General features: G+C 35.5%; 2 protein-coding genes across 2 annotated transcripts; both read right to left on the bottom strand.

Moving 5' to 3' along the window:
• Positions 1-384: 384 nt before the first annotated feature.
• Positions 385-1,320, bottom strand: LOC124104051 (olfactory receptor 4F15-like). Its single transcript, XM_046460716.1, has one exon. The coding sequence runs from the start codon at positions 1,318-1,320 to the stop codon at positions 385-387; it is 936 nt and encodes a 311-aa protein (XP_046316672.1).
• A 10,442-nt stretch (positions 1,321-11,762) lies between these two features.
• LOC124104692 (olfactory receptor 4K15-like) lies at positions 11,763-12,698 on the bottom strand. Its single transcript, XM_046461757.1, has one exon. The coding sequence runs from the start codon at positions 12,696-12,698 to the stop codon at positions 11,763-11,765; it is 936 nt and encodes a 311-aa protein (XP_046317713.1).
• Positions 12,699-20,244: the final 7,546 nt, after the last annotated feature.

Consider the following 20,244-nt stretch of genomic DNA (forward strand, 5'->3'; position numbering starts at 1 on the left):
CACTAACTAGAGTTAGCTCTACCTATGTAACCATTTTTTAAGATGATTTCTGACATTCAACAAAGCAAGTTTAAGGTTACTTGAACACTGTGGGAAACCAAAAGGATGTAGTTATATTTATGGCCAAATAATTTCAAATTAATATGTATACCCTTATTTATTCAATTTCTCCCTCTCCCCCCCAAAAAATTCACAATGGATTATCATTTTGAAGTTAGTAAAAGGAAATGAGCAAATGCTCTGGAGGAGGAGAAGACCTAGTCTTACTATGGGTAGGCACAAGATATTGAGGTAGCTGATATATTCAGTTGGCCATGTTAACTGGAAAATGCCTAAGTGTAAATGTCCAAAAGTCAGATGGATGTACGGTTTCAGTGTCCGAGGTCAGCAAAATCTGTCATAATGAAGCCATTTGCTCAGTCTTTGTATTGCTATCTTTATATCTTTGTTTCTCAATGTATAGATGAGAGGATTCAAGGCAGGAGTGATAGTAAAATCAACAATAAACATGTATTTGTCAACTGATGATGTGGGGAAAGGCCACATATAGATAAATATGCATGGAGTGAAAAATAGAGCCACCACAGTGATGTGAGCTGACAATGTGCCAAGAGCCTTGGACAAGTCCCCAAAGGAACGTTTCCAGACAGTGACCAAAATGAAGACATAGGAAAGGAGAAGCAGGAAGAAGGTACCTATGTTTAGGACACCACTGTTGGCAGTAACAGCAAACTCAAACTTGGCTGCATCAGAGCATGCAAGCTGTATGATCCTGGGAAAGTCACAACAAAAGCTGTCTATTTTATTAGGACCACAAAAAGGCAAGTTTATAACAAATGAAAACTGAGTTATAGCATGGATCACTCCCATTACCCAGCTGATGACTATCAACAGAACACATGTTTTGGGGCTCATAATGGTCAAGTAGTGGAGAGGTTTGCAGATGGCTACGTACCTGTCAAATGCCATGGCTATGAGCAGCAAAATTTCTGTTCCTCCCAAAGCATGAATGAAGCATGTCTGTGTCATACAGCTTTGGAAGGAAATTACTTTGTGTTCTGTTAACAGGTCTGTGATCATCCTGGGAACTGCAGTGGAGGAAACACCAATATCATTGAAAGACAGGTTGGCCAGCAGGAAGTACATTGGAGAATGTAAGTGAGAATCAACAATTACCAAAAAGACAACAAAGAAATTTCCCAGGATGATCCCTAAGTAGAGCAAGGAGAATGTTATTGTGAGAATGACTCTAGTTTCCCAAGAACCTGAGAGTCCCAGCAACACAAACTCAGAAACTACAGAGCCATTCAGTCCATCCATTGCTTTGATGGTAAGAATTGGTTTTAAACCACCTGTGAATATAAAATGATGAAGAGTCAGAATTCGTGGAATTAACATGGGCTCCCCATTCTGTAGGTCAAAAAAGCCTTAGTAAAAATCATTGAATTCACTAACCAACATGTAAATAAGTAAAGTAATAAAAGCAGCAAATTATTGTGATTCAATTTAAAGAAAATTATACTGTGTACTATATGAGAATAAAATAACTTATTTCCTTTTTGCTATGACCAGAAACCTCTGTTAATCTTGCATTGCCTCTTTCTGTTTTTTTTTCCTAGTCTAAAGATCTCATGTTACCCAAAATGTTCACACACTATTCTGCTGTAATAATCCACAAATTTTTCTTTGATTATTATACATGTCATCAGTGAGGCAGAAATTTACATGTCAAGGTTGTTATTCACATGATGCCTGGGCATTGACATTGGATAACTTATGTCTAATAAAATGAATAGCTGGTAATGAACAAAAATTTTACTTAAATATTAATGATATTAATACTTATTATTTTTATCCTCCATACAGAGCTTAGGTCTAACCACATCATCATTTTTAAAAACACAAATTTCATGTGTAGATATTGTTAAATGAGACCCATTATGTAAATGAAGAATCTGAGTCTTAAATGGATAAGCTCTTAGAGCCAGGACTTGTACCCAGAGATGTAGGATACCATAACCCATACTCTTCCACATGGCACAAGGATAGTCCCTTCAAGGCACTCTGGAACTTGCCCAGATATCATTCAATTGTACTTCCTTTAACATCTGTTGACTCTTATCAATACAGCAAACTATTTAAAACTATTCTATTTAAATATTAAATAGCTGTAACTTGGACCCTTTCTAATTACTCTTTTCTCTACCCAACCCTTCACTGGTAATCCTTACTTCTTGTTTACTCCATAAATCAAAATAATCTAGTTTGTACAGATGCCTTATTTCTTGTGAAGAAATCTGAATTATGAATATTTCATATCATTGTCCATTTTTGGTCATCATTTCCATTTTTTGTCCCTGTAGGATTGAATTATGTTTATCATGACTTTGTTTCTGTAACTCCTTTTGTCTTTGGCTTCTTGGATTTACAATGCTGTTCTCCTTCCTGCCTCTTACCAATGAGATTCCCTCACACTTTTGGCTGAAAATCTCTCAATTTCTAAAGAAGTTCCTTATCTCAGATTAGGAACATAAATATAACTTTTCTAATCCTGATGTTATGGTCCCATTACTTTGTCCACTGATTCATTGAACATTGAGCATTTGATGCAAAATCAAAGTTTCATATGGTGCAGGTACTCTATTCATCCATCATTTCATTCATTTAATCTATTGTTATTCCTAAAGGTACAGCAAGCATGAAGTTCTAAATGTTATATTCTACAAGTGACACACTGAAATTTTTGAAAGAAAGCAGGATTCAAAGGGCAAGTTAAGCTAACAAAAGATATCAACAGGCTTTAAATTCTTTTTGTAATGAGAAAAAATTGAACTTTAGTTTGTTTCATACACTATAAACCTCTTTTTCTATTAATTGCAGCAGAATGCAAACTGACTGTTTCTATTACATCTCATTCCCAATTTTTCTCATTCATTTCTTTAAAAAAAGCTATTGGTGTATAATAATTCAAAAGAGTGGGTGTCATTGTGTCTCATTCATACATGCACATAACAAAATTCAGACTATTTCATACTATTCTGTACTTCTTACTATTACATAATGGTCATTTCTCTTCTGCTTATCCTTCATTTATTTGATGATTCATGGGTTATTCCTATTTTTTATCCAATATCAGTTTTACTGATTTTAAATAGTACATACAGATAAAATTTTAAATCTGTTCCTTTATTTCAGGAATCCAGAGTATAGTGTCAAGAATTGTATGTAGTAAATACATAGAAAGTTCCATCTCAACCCTCCTAACAACCTGTCAAACTCAAACTCACGGTCTCTTAGTAGAATACAATGCTTTAATAAATGTCTTAATTATTCTTTCAAATACCTGAGAGTACTCTTTCTGTCTTCCACATTCCTTCTCCAGGGCTCAATTTTTATATCCAAACATTCAATTCACTTGCTTCCTCCTCATTTATATTGTCATTTTCATTTTTTGCTTTCAATGTATGTATTTTTCCATCTTAACAATTGAAGAAGACATTTTCTCCTTTCTTCCCCAAATTCTGCCTATTCCATAGTCTGTTTTCAGATCTGTCCATATAGTCAAATATGATTATTTGTTGTTTCAACTGAAAACTTTGTTGGGTGTATTACAAATTTATTAAATTTCTAAGGCATATCTCATAAAACCTTGAGAAGTCATCAGTAGAGTTGGAATTTAAAAACTATTTCCATAAACATTTTTTAAGAAAATTAATTAACCAGTTACTGGATAAATTAAAACTGTTTCCCTTCTGTCTATCTTTAGAGAGAGAGAGAGAGAGAGAGAGAGAGAGAGAGAGAGAGAATCGGTAGGACAGGTAAAGGGGATTGGGGTGGAGGAAGAAAGGACTGGAAAAGGAAAGAACTGTGGAGTGAATCTGACCAAACTTGTGAACATGCATGCATTATTGTGGCATGGTCCGGGAGAAAATATTTGGTGGCTGATATGTTGTTTACATATAAGAATATGTCATAATGAAACTAATTTTCTGCATAATTAAAATGCACCAATTAAAATTATAAATATATATATATATATATATATATATATATATATATATATATATACTAATATAATTCCTAAATTAGTGGTGTGATGAAAAGTGAAACCTCCAAAATCAATTTGTGATATACTTACCCACAGCCACCACTACTGGAAACAGGCCCTTGTTGGTGAAGTTCTTTTAAATTCTACTTTAAGTCTGAAATGAACTCCAGTCTGTTTTCTGTGGTGAGAATTTCAGTGAGAATGTGTCCTCCTCATTGCAGTACTCCATGTGGAAGGGACTCTGGTGGAGAAACTTTTCAGCTGTGTGTTTTAAGTGGAGCCATGATTACAAAGACTCTCCCTCTCTTTCTCTCGGGGATTCTTAGCCACCTACTTTCTCTCAACTTAGTGCCCAAGGGATATGAAAATGTTTGTGCTAGATTCGAGTCACTCTATTCAAAGGAAATCAAAAGTTAGTTCAAACAACAACATGATGTTTAGTATTTTTTCTCTGGTGTGTGTAGGAGGATGTGACACTCTTCTATTTGTTGTGCGTCTCTGGTGTCACATGATTGAACCTTAATGTGTGTTCTGGTGGCAACTCTGAAGGTTAGAGTTCTGCTGAGGGCAGTACTGTCCAACTCAGCATCTCCATGTTGTCATTGTGCTGGTGACCTTAGGGTCCACTTGGACTTATGCTTCCTGTAAGTTCAGAGGAGCATTTGGGTCTCATTATTCTCAGTGCTTCCTTCAGTGGAAGTCTGAAGTTCACAGTTTTATTGTGAAAACATACTCTGGGCATTTCTCTCAATGATGAAAAGAAAATGGGTACTGCAATATTAAAACAGCATATAGATCCAGTCTAATTTAATAAGGTTCTTACTATTCACTGGAGACATTTGTTCTGAAGGTGGCCTTAATTTCTCCTGTAGTGTTTTTGCTCACTCTTTGATGTAACAACCACCGTACTTGAACTACATCTTCTACTTCTGTTTCTACATATAGAGTGAGCAGAGCACATACTGTAATCTCCCCATCCATGATTGCCCTTTAAGTGATATCAGGTTTCCATTAGCAACCTCAATGTGAGAAAAGGGTGATTAGAATCCAGTAAGACTATTTGAAAAAAAAAGGAGATCATATTTTTACAATTTTAATTATAATATTTTGTTTTGATGGCTCTGCACAGTGACTATGAAGACACAGTTGTTGACATGAGTCAGTAGTAATAGGACAGCAATTTTTTTTTTACAATTGAAAGTTTTATTTTTTGGAAGAAAAGGCCTGGAGAATTCTATGGTTTAGATATAGTTTATCCACCAGAAGTTCATTTGCTGGAAGCTGGGTCTCTAGTATAGCAATTTGAGGAGGTAGAACCTTTAGAAGTGGAGCCTAGTATAAAGTAATTAGGTTATGGGACTCCACCCTCATGAATGGGTTCATTCTTGTGGGAGACTTGTCTTGTGGGAATCATTCAGGTCTCCTATGACTGGGTTTTCATGAGTTGGTTAATATAAAGCAAGGCTATCCCATGCCTTGGGCCCCTCTGTATTCTGCCAGTTCCCTTTCTACTTCTCTGCCTTCTGATGCAGCAAGGATGCCCCTCATCAGGACTCTTGTGTCTTCTTCTTTGGTCTTTCTAGCCAACAGAATATAGAACCAAATAAACCTCTTTTTCTTCATAAAGTACCAAGTCTCAGTTTTTTTTACAACAATATCAAAAGAGACTGAGATAGGGAGAGAATACGAGAACCTAGAGGAAGCTGCAGAATGTTAAAGAGGGAGAAGAGAAAGGAAATTTTTCATTTTCTTATTCTTTGTCATTATGATATGATCCTATTTTTAACATTTTCTTGAAAATGCATGAAATATTTAACTGATTTTTTATTATTTTTAAAAGCCACACTAAGGTGTCCTAGAATGTAAATGACCCTAAAGTTATTTTAAAAAGTGTAACTCAAATGTTTTACAAATATTTTATAACAGTACAATATTGCTAATAATAAATATAACCATAACAACTTTCTTGTATCTAAAATGTAGTAGCGCCCATATTTTAACATTTCTTATGTTGTCTTCATAGAAGAAAAATTCTTGTCAGCATTATCCCATGTTACCAATGCCCCTTTTACAGACTGAGATACATCTAGTAATAGCTTTAATTCATTGCAATATTATTATTTGTGTCAAAATTTAACACACTGATGCTCTTACTGTGTAACGATAAAAAAAAAATCATATAATAGCTTTTCCCTTTTCCTTCTCTACCTGCCTCCCTTCTTCCTTTTATAACTAGAATGTGCTCTGCTGCAGGTGAGACATAGTACACTGAGTCATTCACACAACCAGCATCTTTTGGACAATTGTATTTAGAGAGTACATAACATGAAAGGCCAAGTTTTAAAGTTATTTGTCATTATTTCAACAAGTCTGCAAGGTAACTGTTATTATTGTGATAGCATCAATAAGGAAATTGAAATTCAAGGAGGTTAAATATTTTAAACTAAATCCTACTTCTACTTCTGGAAACGTGGAGTAGGGGTATTTTTATCCCTCCAAGTACAAGTAAAAACCCTGACCAATATGTATATAGAATAATGTTAAGAAGACTCTGAATGGCGATGAGAAAGTATATAAATTTCAACTTTGTAACTCAAGAACCAACATGGTAGCAAGTTCCCTGGGCTTTTCATTGTCTCCTAGATTTCAGATTGGAAATTGAAGATGCAGGTAACTGGTAAATGCTAATAGGCAAAGACAGAAATAGTCCAAACAAAAACCTGTGCTTCCATCCAGAAGAACTGGAAAAGGGCAGCCTAGCAAGATTGAAAAAATTATACAGTAAATGCTCTACTATATTGTAAAATAACAGAAGATGTTGTGGCCCTATCCACACTCATGATAGTAAAGGATGAATAATAACTTGCGCTTCAATGTCTGCCTGGATGTAATCAGATACTTTTGATTTCTCCCAGGTTGGGTCAGAATGCTGAGTAGTGCAACAGATTTATATTCCTATCTATGAAGAATGAGGCACCCCACCTTCTCTCACTGTGATGGTATAAGAGAGGGATCAGTGGAGACAGCAAATGTTTTAACTGCAATATTTTAATTTGTTTATCAGATACAAGACATTAAGATGTTCTGACTTTAGTAATGTTTTTTTAAAAGTAAAATTTTCATTTTATGTAAATTTTTAAATATTTGGCACAAAGTTGTTTATACACCACCTGGTAAGATATGTAAGGACTGAAGCATCTGTAGAAAGGCATTATTTTTCATTCCTGACTTTATTTGTGCCTTGTTCCTTTCCTTCTTGATCAGTCTTGTTAATGTTTGATCAATTTTGGTTGTCTTTTGAAATAATGAACTGATTTTATTGATATATTGAATTTTATTTTGTTTTATTTTTTCCAGACAAAAAGTATTTTAATAATAGTTCAATTTTGAATCATTTCTATGGGGTACTTGTTTCATTAATACCATATATTAATTGTACATCTAATGGGCTTCACTATGACTTTTCCATACATACATATCCTTCTGCCTTTCTCTACCTCCTCACTCTCCCTATCTCCTCCCACACCCCCATCCTAAAAGGTCCCCTTTCAAATCTTGGGTTTTTTTAAGTTTCTGTATATGAGAGAAAACATGGGATACTTGTCTTTATGTGTCTGACTTCTTCCATTTAATGTGACTTCCTCCTATTCCATCCTTTTTTCTATAAAGCCTGTGATTTCATTCTTCCTATGGCTGAATATGCTCCCAATATTTACATAACTAATATTTTCTTTATGTATTCTTCTGTTGATGGGAACTTGGCTAATTGCATCTCTTGGCTATTGTGAATAGTACTGGGTATGCAGGTATCACTTTTTTATGCCAATCTCATTTCCTTTTAGTATACAACCAGTAGTGGATCATATGGTAGTATAAAAAAGAATAAAAAAGAAAGATTACAAAGAAAAGGAGAAAAGAAGAGATAGATATGGAAAGAATAAAAGAAAGAAGGAAGAGAGAGAAAAACCACCACAACAAAAAAAATATTAATAGAAAATAAAAATATCCTCCTCACCCAGGTGCTTGAATAAAAGGGCGAGAATGTATGCTCACCACCTATGCTGATAAAAGCTTCTCTACAAGGCTTCCTGGGCTGTGCACTCAGTAGACAGAGCAAAGGCTGGGGGCAACCACCTCTTTTTTCCTTTATGGTACTTGCTTGGTGACCAGCAAGAGTGATTTGCAGCTGAAACTCTTTGGATTCCTACTAGCTACTTTGCATGCTGGAATGAGCTACCATGTGAAGTGGAGCCCCTCAGGTACAGATTCTCTCTGGAGCTTACTGGTAGCACACTTTGAGGGCAGAATTGGGGTCAGCTAAGGTCTGTATTCCCAGAAGCCCCCGAGAGTAGAGAGAAGGAGGCAATGGAGTCAGGAAAGAACTGCTCTATGAGGTTGGTGGAAGCCATGTGACCTGTTGCCCTTGATTCTTTTTTTTTTTTTTTTGGTACATAAATACCTTGCAGATCAATGGGTTTCACTGTGGCATATTTGTACTTGCACATAACGTGATCAATTTCATTCTCTAGGACCTCCTCTTGCCCTATCCTCATCCCTTTCCCAGTTTCCCTTCCTCTTCTCTACTGGTCTCTCTTCTACTTTCATTAAATCCTTTGTATCCTCATTTTCTCTCTAGGCCCTACAATGAGTGGAAGAAAAAAAATTGACCCTTGAGTGTCTGAGTCTGGTTTATTTCATTTAACATCATGCTCACCAATTCCACTGACTTTCTGCAAATGACGTAATTTTGTTCTTCTTTGGATTGAATAAAACTCTATTGTGTATATATACCACATTGTCTTTATTCATCTTTGGACCAACACCTAGGCTGTTTGTGAATTGTGCTGCTACAAACAAGAGTATGCATATGTCTCCATAGGGCTGACTTTAGTTCTTTTGGGTAAATGCTGAGAAGTGGTATGTCTGAGCAGTGTGACATATGGTGGTAATATTCTTTATCTTTTGAGGAACCTCCATACTCATTTGCATAAGGGTTCTACTAATTTACATTACCTCCAACTGTATATAAATGTTCTTCCCTGCTCTCTTTGCCAGTATTTATTGTCATTTGTATTCTTGATATTTGCCATTCTAACTGGCGTAATATGAAACCTCATGGTATAGTTTTGATTTGCATTTTCCTGGTGGCTAGAGATGTTGAGAATTTTTTCATGTAATTGTTTGTTGCCCTGATTCTGATGTCCCCAGACTTGGCTACCAAGTGAGAAATTCACATGCAGCTCTTCACTCCCCAGCCTCTGATAGCTGGATTCCTGAACTACTGATTGCAAAAGCAAGTGCCTTTCACTCCCCTCGACCTTCCAGTGCATTCTGATTTTCCTCACACAGATTCCCAGCAGGTTTGAATCAGAATCTCTCCTCAGAGCAAAACTAACTCTCAAGGTAACAGCCTGCTGAGCCAGTGCACTAATGTTGCTTTAGGGTTCAAGAGATGGAAAAATACACAGGATTTTTACTCTGAGGGAAATAAGCATAGACAATATAATGATTATGATGATGATGATGTGTGTGTGTGTATGCACATGAATATGTCTGTAAATATATATATATATATATATATATATATATATATATATATACACACACACACATGCACATATATACACAAATACATATATAGTATAATTTGTATTTTACTGTCCATATTTTGGTAGTAATATAGTTATGTTACTATATATAGTAAAATAATAATTTCATCAGTATTACATAAAGTAAAATAACAATTTTACAAAATATAGAAAACATTATATATACACATGCATCTATGTGTACATCTATATAGACACTCATGTTGCAAGTGTTGTATCATGTGTGTCTATCTGGCTGTTTGAGAGTGAGGGTTGTTGTCAGGTATGAGTACAATGTTGAAAATTTGTCAGGTGCAATACTACATAATCATATAGCTGATCAAACTTTGCAGAAATTAAATGGGTAATCTAACTTTGTTGTTATTGATGTTTATTCTTTGACTTTGGAACCAACAGTCTAAATTTCTTTTGCTTTGAATCAGTAAACTCTCTCCTTCTCCATCCTGAATTATGTTAATTTTGTACATGTAAGGAAAAGTGTAATTGTAAAAATAATTTATTAACCAAGATAAGAAATAACTAAGGGTTGCAAATACGTCTCCCTTTGTATTAGAAAATTGAAAAATCCAGGGACTCTACATTTGTACGAACAATTAAGTCTTGAAAACTTAAAAGGTTTTTCTCATAGAGAAAAGGGAATGGTATTGTGGTTCCACTTCTTTACCATTTTGTTTTCCAAGTGGGAGAAGACAGTGCAAATGTCTTAATATCATCTCCATCTCGGAATTAAGGTGAATATGTCATACTGGAATTTTTCAACTGTATATCAAATGAAGATTTAATTTTATGCTTTGAATAATGGAGGGGAAACCATGTTTAAATAAACCTAAACAGTATCCTTAGAAAGAGACTATGAGTAGATGATATTCCATAACTATATTGGAAAGTTCTAATACATTCATTTACCATGTTCATTATTCTTGGAAAAAAATTCTTAGATTCCTTTGAATTGCATGGAACACAAAATAGCCTTCAAAAACATGCATATAAGTGTAATGGGACCCTCCCTTAGAGATTAAATTATATTTCAGAAGCGTTACACATTTTCTATTGATATATACCCCTGCAATCATGCTGAATTTACTTAAATTAATTAGGAGGAGACTACTGGAGATTGAACCCAGAAGCACATTACATTGAGATACATCCCTATCTCTTTTTAATTAAATTGTTTATTTATTCTAATTTGTTATATATGACAGCAGAATGCAATTCAGTTCATATTACACATATAGAGCACAATTTTTCAAGTCTCTGATTGTACACAAAGTAGTTTCAAACCATTCATGTATTCATACATGTATTCAGGGTAACGATGTCCATCTCATTCCACCATCTTCCCTACCTCCATGCACCCTCCATTCCTCTCCCTCTCCTTTGCCCTATTTAAAGTTCCTCCATTCCTCCCATGCTCTCCCCACCATCCCCATTATATGTCAGCATCCTTGTTTCAAAGAAAACATTCAGCCTTTGGTTTGGGGGGATCAGCTTATTTCACTTAGCTTAATATTCTCCAACTCCATCCATTTACCTGCAAATGCCATGATTTTGTTCTTTTTTTAATGCTGAGTAATGTTTTCTATCTCTTTTTAAATAACTTTTCATTTAAAGATAGGGTCTAAGTTGCGTAGGGCCTCACTAATTTTCTGAGTCTTGTGACAAACTTATGATCCTCGTGTCTCAGCCTCCCAAGCACCTGGGATCACAGTTGTGCACTATGTCCAGCAATCATGTTTCATTTTTAAAACAGAAATAATTAATTCAAAGAGATTTGGAATGTACTACATAATCTAGGTCAAATATGTGCACTGTGTTGAGAACATGTGTAGCTAAAATTTTTTATAGCTATAATTTTAATAATCTTTGAACTTATGCAAAGGGATATTGATATAGAGTTATGATTCCCTCCAAGTGGTCAGGATATAAGTATTAAATTTTTGAAAATTTAATAATTTTCATAATTGAAAGAATACAAGCCATACATCTGTGAGCACTCATAGATTATAGATAAGAATAGTCATATATGCAGTACAATTTACTTTACAGGCCAAAGTGCAGACAAGCTGGGCTGCCCAGTAGATTTTCTGATGACATGAGAGACCTAATTATTGTCCCATGGATTTCACGTGCTGATTCAGAAGTTTCTTTGTGGCTTTCTTAATATCTTTATTTCTCAGTGTGTAAATGGCTGGGTTCAGCAGAGGTGTGATTACTGTGTAAAACACAGCTAGAAACTTGTCCACCCAAGTGATGCTGACTGGCCACAGATAGATGAAGATGCAGGGTCCAAAGAACAACACCACCACTATGATGTGAGAAGTGCAGGTCGACAGGGCCATTGAGGCACCACTTTCAGAGTGAAGGTGGACAGTTAATAGGATATAGGTGTAGGAGACCAGCAAAACAATGAAGCAAGTTGTTGCCAAAATACCACTGTCTGCATTTATCAGCATTCCCAAAGTATTAGTGTCCATGCAGGCTAATTTAAGCACTAAAGGAATATCACAGAAAAAGCTGTCTCCTACTCTGGGACCACAGAAGGGCATCTCCAAAATCATAAACAGTTGACTCATGGCATGCACAAAGCCAATGATCCATGATATCAGAACTAGCAAGATGCACTTTTGTCTGTCCATGACGCTGGAGTAATGGAGTGGTTTGCAGATAGCCACATAACGGTCATAGGCCATTGTCACAAGAAGCACCATCTCACCCCCTGCAAAGAAATGAACACAGAGGATCTGGCTCATGCATCCCCCAAAAGAAATTGTCTTCTTGTCCTTTAGGAGGTCTGTGGTCAGTTTAGGGGTGGTGACTGAGGAAAGGCAGAAGTCAACAAAGGAGAGATTAGCCAACAAGAAGTACATGGGGGAATGAAGATGGGGGTCAGTGATGATTAACAGCACAACAAAGAGGTTGCCCACCATAGTCATCATGTAGAGTATGGAGAATGAGAGGAAGAGGAAGATCTGTAGCTCCTTTGAGTTACAAAGTCCCTGCAAAATGAACTCATGCACCACAGACTGGTTTGCTTCTTCCATTTAGTATTTTCTGTTCTAATGGGATCCAAAGAGAAAGTAATGAACTTCTAGAATAAAAACAAGAACTTAATGTTCAGCTTGCGGGGGTAACTATATCTCATGCACAAAATGGGAATTTTATTTAGCATTGTACTAAACTTGAGGTCTAAAATAAATTTTTCTTGAATTTACATGAGTGCACAGCCTGTGGCTAAGCAGGAGGCTACCAAAGTATAGAAAGGCAGGTCGAACATCACAGCAGTCCATTTGGTGGAAGAAAGATAAAAGAGGTGGAAGGAAGTGGCTACATTTGACTGATTATTAAGAAGATAGAATCAAACAGGTATTTGTGATAAGGGAGGAAGGCAAGAGCAGAAGAAATCTTGGGCAATTGGTGAGACAGTGGAGCTACTCATTCACTGTTGCTCTCCTGATCTTCTTATAGCCCAATAATTTATTTGATGTACAAAGGAGAGAAGTTTTTATAGACTCAAAATAATAATGCTGTGATGTGCTTCATTGGAAACCTCACTCCATTTTACACATCAAAGGAAGTACAATGCTGCACATCCCTAAGTGGGTTGATGTTATATTCTGAGGAAAAGAGAAGTACATTGTATTTCTTGCTCAGTGCATCCCTGCAGGTCATTTTCAAGTATGATTACAAAGTATCCTAGATCACAATTTCCATTTTGCTCATGTTTTCCATATGCACAATAATTATTTTGTAATAGTTTTCTAATACTTATAGTGAGGTTTTAATAAATCTTTAATATAATTCTTTCCACTGTCTTTTTAAAGAGCTTTTGAAGGCATAATTGACATTTAATAAACTGGAGACATTTGAAAAAAAGTGTTAAAAGAAAAAAGAAGGGCAAGTCAAAAATCTTAACTCATCAAAAGTGAAATATACACACTTATCAAAATGAATATTCTGATTTAAAATACGTATAATAAAATATTCCCCATAAACAGTTTTTCCAAGTCATAAGTGAATCTGCCTCTTCTGCAAGAAAGATTTGTCTTTAATGCACAGCTATAAAATGTTTACTCTTTTTATTTTACCAGAGTGAATCCAGAGCAACAATGTAGATATATTCCAGATGCAAAAATATATTTCTTCTACATAAATCTATTGTTAAATGTATATGTAAAAGGAGAATTAATTGAATCAAAGTCTATTTGCAAAGTATGTGAAAAACTGTTCATCGAATCATTTAAAATAGGGGAGTTAGCTACCAAAAGTGCCCCCAGATGCTAAATGCACATTTATATCATTATATACTGTATTTCCGAATATTTTGAATTCTTCCATAAGAATATATTTTTTCAAAACTGTATATTCCTTGGCCTGAGCAATGCCCCTATTGTCATACCTTGATGGGCTCCTGGCTCTTATTGGTAAGACAGGTATCATCTTAGGGAATAGTTTAAATGATCATTATGTGACAGCTAGCCCCTCATGGGATATAATAAAATTATAAGCTCATTTGTTTTTAAGCTATTCAACTATATTATTTCATTTTCTCTCCTTGAACTATTTATATTTATATACCAGAAAGCCCCAAGTTCATTTTTTAAATTTTTTCCTTCTTTCTATTCCCCCTGCCTCCCTCTCCTGTTCTCCTTCCTTTCTTCTCTCCTCTCCTCACTCCCTTCCTCATTTCCTTCTTTTTTTCTCCCTTTCTTTCTTTGTCTCCTTCCATCTCAATTTCAATGTTTTTTCCCTTACCATTTTTAGGTTAGAAACTGGAAGATTCCAAATTCAACAATTACCAGATATTATATGCCAGCTTTGTATTAGGCACATTGAAAGAATCATATTTTAATAAAACAGCATTTATTGCCATTTTGCAGATGTGAAAACTCGATTTTCCCATCATATGGCTAGAGAGCGGCAGAGCTGAAATAGAAGCTAGGTCTGTCTGACTTCAAAGTCTGCAATATAAATTTCATGTTAGACATGGCTTTTGATAGAAATCTTGATTTTGAGAGGACTAAGAAATTAATAATATTTGTGAAATAAGACATATTTTTCTATGAGGAGATAATCAAAATAAAAATAAACTTACATTGCATATGGAAGTAGAGAAAGAAGCTAATTATATTTTAAAATAATTTTAACTTAACCATTTCTTTTCAACTTGACTATACATTATCCTACTAATTATAGTACCTGAGTATTTCTGCAGCTTTTTGCACTTTGAGCAAAAGATACAAGTCATCACAATCCAAAAAGAACTAGAAAAAATTAAGGAAAATTAAATTACCTGTAAAACAGCTTCCCAAACCTGGGGGTCTGGGAGTTTGTAAGAGTGTAGAAGGACTTTGTCTTTTGTTACTTTATGAAACTGCTGTAAAGAGTCCAGAAGTCTCAGGGACCAGTTGGGGAAAAAAAACTATATTATTTTCTGATAGCACAGCAACTAAATAATAGATTTAGCTGTGAAAAACTGCTCAACAAAAAAAACAAAAAAAAATTTATATTATTGGATGGGAGGATGCAGTGTAAGTTTAAAATCAGATCATTTGTGATTTACTTACTCTGCAGGAGTCAGCTCTGACACCAGATTTTCATAGGATGATTACCTTACATTCTACTTTACATCTCAAGCCAAGTCCAGTTTTCTTTACGAGGTGATCCGTGTTGGTGACAGTGTGTGCACCTCAGTGTGATACATACACACTGTGAAGAATAGACCTGGGCTAGAGACTTTCCAGTTGTGCTTTTAAATAGGGCCAAGTATGTGGAGAGACTTTTGTTTACATGTTCCTTGGGGATCCTTAGCTTTCAGCCCTCCCTGATTTGAAAACTCATTATGTGATACTGCACCATTTTCAATGCTAGGTGCAAGTTAGACCAAGTTACAATGTAAGAAAAGAAATTTTAAATAGAAGATAAATTATTTTGGCCCGGACATAGGGGAATTGTACATTGTTGGTTGCCATGTGAAGTGGTAGAGTTGCTATGAAAACAATGTAGAAATTCCTCAAAACATTAAAAATAGAATTATCCTGAGACCCAGCAATCTCTACACTGGGAATATATTTTGTAGAAATGGAATAAGTATTTTGAAGAAATATATAATTTTTCATGTAATTTGAGGTATTATTCTCAATAGCCAAGATACAGAATCTAAGTGTTCATGGACAGATGAATCAATAAAGAAATTGTGTGTACATATAATGGAGTACATATAATGGAGTATTATTGCCTGCCATTTCTGACAACATGAATAAAAATTTTAAGGGCATTATACGAAAGTGAATTAAAACCAGTTGCAGAAGGTCAAATGCTGCATGATTCTATTTCTGTGAGTAATCTCAAATGGTGAAACTCATAGAAGTGGACCACAGGATAGTCGTGTCCAGGGGCTGGGGAGGAGGAAAAAAAGAGAGGCATTAATAACTATAAAGATTTAATTATGACAGATAGATGAGTTCTGGAAATCCACCATACAACATTATGTCCAGATTAAATAACATGGTACTGTACACTTAAATATCTTTTAAAAGAATAGATCTAATGTTGAGTTCCTACAAGAAAAGCCAAAAAAACAAATAGCAAAATAACAAAAATTAGTACCCCCAACCCAAAATACCATAAATCAAATCAAACAAAACCAAAGGGACCCAACGGAACTCTGGCAAGTGCTGGATATGTATACTATCTTGGCTGTGGTCATTGTTTCTCAGGTGTGTGCACAGATTAAACTCATCACGCTGTACACAATAATTATATGCAGCCATTGTATATCAGTTTTATCCAAATGCTATTGTTACTTCTGAGCTTGGAGCAAATTCATCTGTTAACTGTTTCTATAAAAAATGAGAAGGGTATATATAGTTGTCCTCACTTATCCACAATTTCACTTTCCACAGTCTTAGTTCCCCACTATAAACCATGGCCAAAAAGAAAGATCAGCATAGGACAGTGGACACTTTGAGGGGAGAGGAGAGAGCTCCAATTCACTACTGCAGTGCACTCTGACAATTGTTCTGCTTCATTAATTATTGCTGCTAATCTCATCATGTCAATTAACTCTATTGTAGGTGAGTATGTACAGGAACAAACAAAGTTATGAAGGTTTGTTGGTTTCAGACATCTGCTGAAACCAACAAACCCTCATCCTTCTTTGAAAGGGGGACTACTGAACATATATCTATCAAAGGAGATTTTTTTCCCCTTGTGTTTCTTGGCTTTCCATTTTTATTTTCAACTAGTTTGATGTGAAATGTATGATTATCCTCTGCCTTTTGCATCTTTTTTTTTCTGATCCAGCTACCCTCCTCCCTCATTCTCCCTCACTCTCTATCATTGTTTCCTTACTACTTTCATTTGTTTTCTCACATATTTACATGAACTTATTTGCTCTACCATCCATTATTGTAACCTGAGGACTAGGGTCCAAAGTCATCTCAATAAGAGAACCTAAGGACTCAAGGCTTTCTCGCAGGCTGGGACTCTAAAAACCTTCCTGGCACTGCCTCATTCAACCAGAGCCCTTGGGATCTTTCAGATGTGAAAATGCATAAACAATGGTATATGCCTGTGCATGTCCCATAGCTATGAAGTGAAGGAGCTATGAGAGGCAGCATCTGGGCAAGGATGTTGGTTTAGAGAACTGGAGGGAGTATAGGATTTCTGTGAAACTTGAAGAAGTAGTAGGACCTTAGTGTGCAATAAATCAATTCCTTACAATGTGTAAATGATGATGTAATATTTTTATTTTTGTCATGATATAATATACATGTAATAACATGAAAAGGTTTAAGTCCAAAGGTCTAGAACTAAACATGCACATTTGGAAAACTATCATACCATCCAGATATACAACAGTCCCGGTAAACCCCAGACTTTCCTTGTAGTTAACCAAGCCCCACACTCTGGCTCAGACAACCAAGAATCTGATTTTTGTTCCTACAGTTTTGCCTTACTTTTAGTTTTTAAATGTGCCTTCATTGTATCTACCTAAATTGCACAGCATGATGTTTTGCTATTTATTTTAGTAGTAAATGTTTTCTGTACTCAAACAAATTAGCATTATCCATCACTTTACATAGAAACTGTATTGGCGAGACCACCTACAAATCTTCAGCACATTTTTGGCATGCAATAACCAAATTAAAAACTATGGTCTTCATGCAATACATGACTTCTGTAGATTCATTCATCCTAACAGTACATTTTAAAATTTGATACTTCTACCTATTTCTTCCCCAACTCTGCTTTTTGTAATCCCATTTCTCTGCTCTTGCTATTTATTGATTTTGTTAAAGTGTCTGCATATAAACGAGATTATATGTTAGTTTTCTTTCTAACTCTGATTTATTACATTTAGCATAATGACCTCCAGTTTTATCCATGTTGTCACAATTATATCCTTTATACATGCCGAATAGTATTCTATTGTTTTTATATGTGCCACATTTCCTTTATCAACTAATCCATTGATGGATACAGGTTAATAATACAATGGCTATTGCAAATAATGCTGCAATGAATGTGAAACACTGTCTCTTGGAGATGTTTATTTCCTTTCTTTGCATATTTATACAATAGTGAATGCTACATCATATAGTAGTCCTATTTTTAATTTTTGATAATTCTTGATGCTTTGATGCCTACCAACCGTATCCAAGAGTTCTCCTTCTACATACTCAACATAACTTAATTACTCTCTTTAACATTTTTTTTCTGTACTGGGGATTGAACCCAAGACACTGAGATGCTAGGCAAGTCCTCTACCACTGAGCTATATCACCAGAACTTTATATTTCAAGATATATAAAGCCTGGCTTGGTACTGGGGATCTTCCTGCCTCAGTCTTCCAAGTACTTGGGATTATGGGTATGTGCCACTTTGCCTCATTTGACATTTCACTCTATTTTTTTAATAACAGACATCCTAACAAGTAGAGGGTTTGTTGTTGTTGTTGTTTGTTTGTTCTCATTGTGGTTCTGACTTCCAGAACCACCCAGAGTGTTCCCTTTTGAATCTAGGTTTCTTCACTTGAGATTCATTTATGTGCTTGTGTGTGTTAGTAATTTCTATTCATTGGTGATTCACATTCAATACCATGCGTGATTTTTTAATTCATTTTCCACTTTAGGACATCAAGGTTATGTCTAATATGTAGTGGCTAATTTTAAAATTGTGTGAATACTCATGGAATTGTGATACATATTGTTTTCTTTTAAATAGGTAAATGACTAAGAGTGGGTTTGCTGAGTCAAATGGTTTATTTGATGATATAAGTCCTTTTAAGAATTATGTTCATAAAGATGAAAGGCATGGCCAATATACATATGATGTCCATAACCATATATGTACAAACATATTGATGCAACTCATTCGGAAGTTTTCTGAAATCAGTATGGGCTTATCATAATGCTGTGGAAAACTTAACATATTCTATCACAAATAGAATTTGTTAGTGACAAAGTTGACAACATAAGACTGGAATGAGATAATTTCAATGTAAAAGCACCCAGTTTTCCCCAGTGAAGTCAAAGGAATTTAATGAACATGTTCATGGAGCATAGCCTACTTCCAACTGGATTCATCAGATGACAGAGCCCAGGAAGGAATGGAAAGAAAGACAGCTGGGCATTCACAGTGATCCTCCATCCTCAGTGACAGTTTTGACCACCTCAATGGAGACAGTTCTTTCATTTTTCATTAATCTCAGCACTGTGGATTATCCCACATCCCAGGTCTGTTTTCTAATTCTCACAACTCTCTTTGAGAGATGTTACTTGTGCTTTGTATTGGTTTACATTTGGCTGAATACTTGAAATTTAATTCACATTAATAATCAAAGAAAGAATTCTATGGTGATTACTTGATTAAGAAGAGGTGCTGGAAATTCAAGATGGAGAACTGGAAGAAGGCTGCGTTTCCAGATTTCTGTGGTTCTTGATGCAAAAAAAAAAATACTGCTTTTCAGCAAAGTGGGTAAAAAGGAGAAATCACTGAAATTTAGTAATAGACAGTAAGAGTCTCTTAGATTCATAAATTTGGGTACACTCAGCAAAGAACAAGAAAGCTTATGTTGGAGACAAGTAAGTTACAATAGAGGGAACATCACTGTTCACCTCAGAGTGGAAGGATAACACAGAGAAAGAAACAAAACAGACAACAAAATTGGCATGGAAAAACCTGTAGAAACAGAAAAGCAACGTGGACTTAGCTGATCCAGAGGCTGTATAGCAAACTGGTATTTAAAAAGTGCTCTGTTTTTCAACTGGCAAGCAGAGAGCTGAGGTAGGAGCGCTGCTGAGGAGCCATGCTGTATGTAGCTTGCTGCTGTGGGAGCCCAGGACATCATAGCAGACATTGCCAGACTATCTCTGCAAGTGCAACCATGTGGTAAGGCATGTATGTAGCATAATGTTAGTGAAACAGGCACAAAGAAGATTGTACAAAGGAGGATTCAAGCCAGAGATATGGAGGGGAATACAACTGGCCTTTTCCTTGAGCATGGCGACCCATATGACGAGCTAAAGAGAGTTAGGAAATTGAACAGATGAGTGTGAATACACTCAGGGAGTAAACCTGGGAAGG

Source organism: Marmota monax, unplaced genomic scaffold (assembly GCF_021218885.2).
Source record: "Marmota monax isolate L192 unplaced genomic scaffold, Marmota_monax_Labrador192_F-V1.1 WCK01_AAM20220418_F8-fsc00001, whole genome shotgun sequence".
NCBI classification, from domain to species: Eukaryota; Metazoa; Chordata; class Mammalia; order Rodentia; family Sciuridae; genus Marmota; species Marmota monax.

Coding starts and splice junctions, on each gene's coding strand:
- LOC124104051 (XM_046460716.1), bottom strand. CDS start 1,320: ATGGATGGACTGAATGGCTCTGTAGTTTCTGAGTTTGTGTTGCTGGGA.
- LOC124104692 (XM_046461757.1), bottom strand. CDS start 12,698: ATGGAAGAAGCAAACCAGTCTGTGGTGCATGAGTTCATTTTGCAGGGA.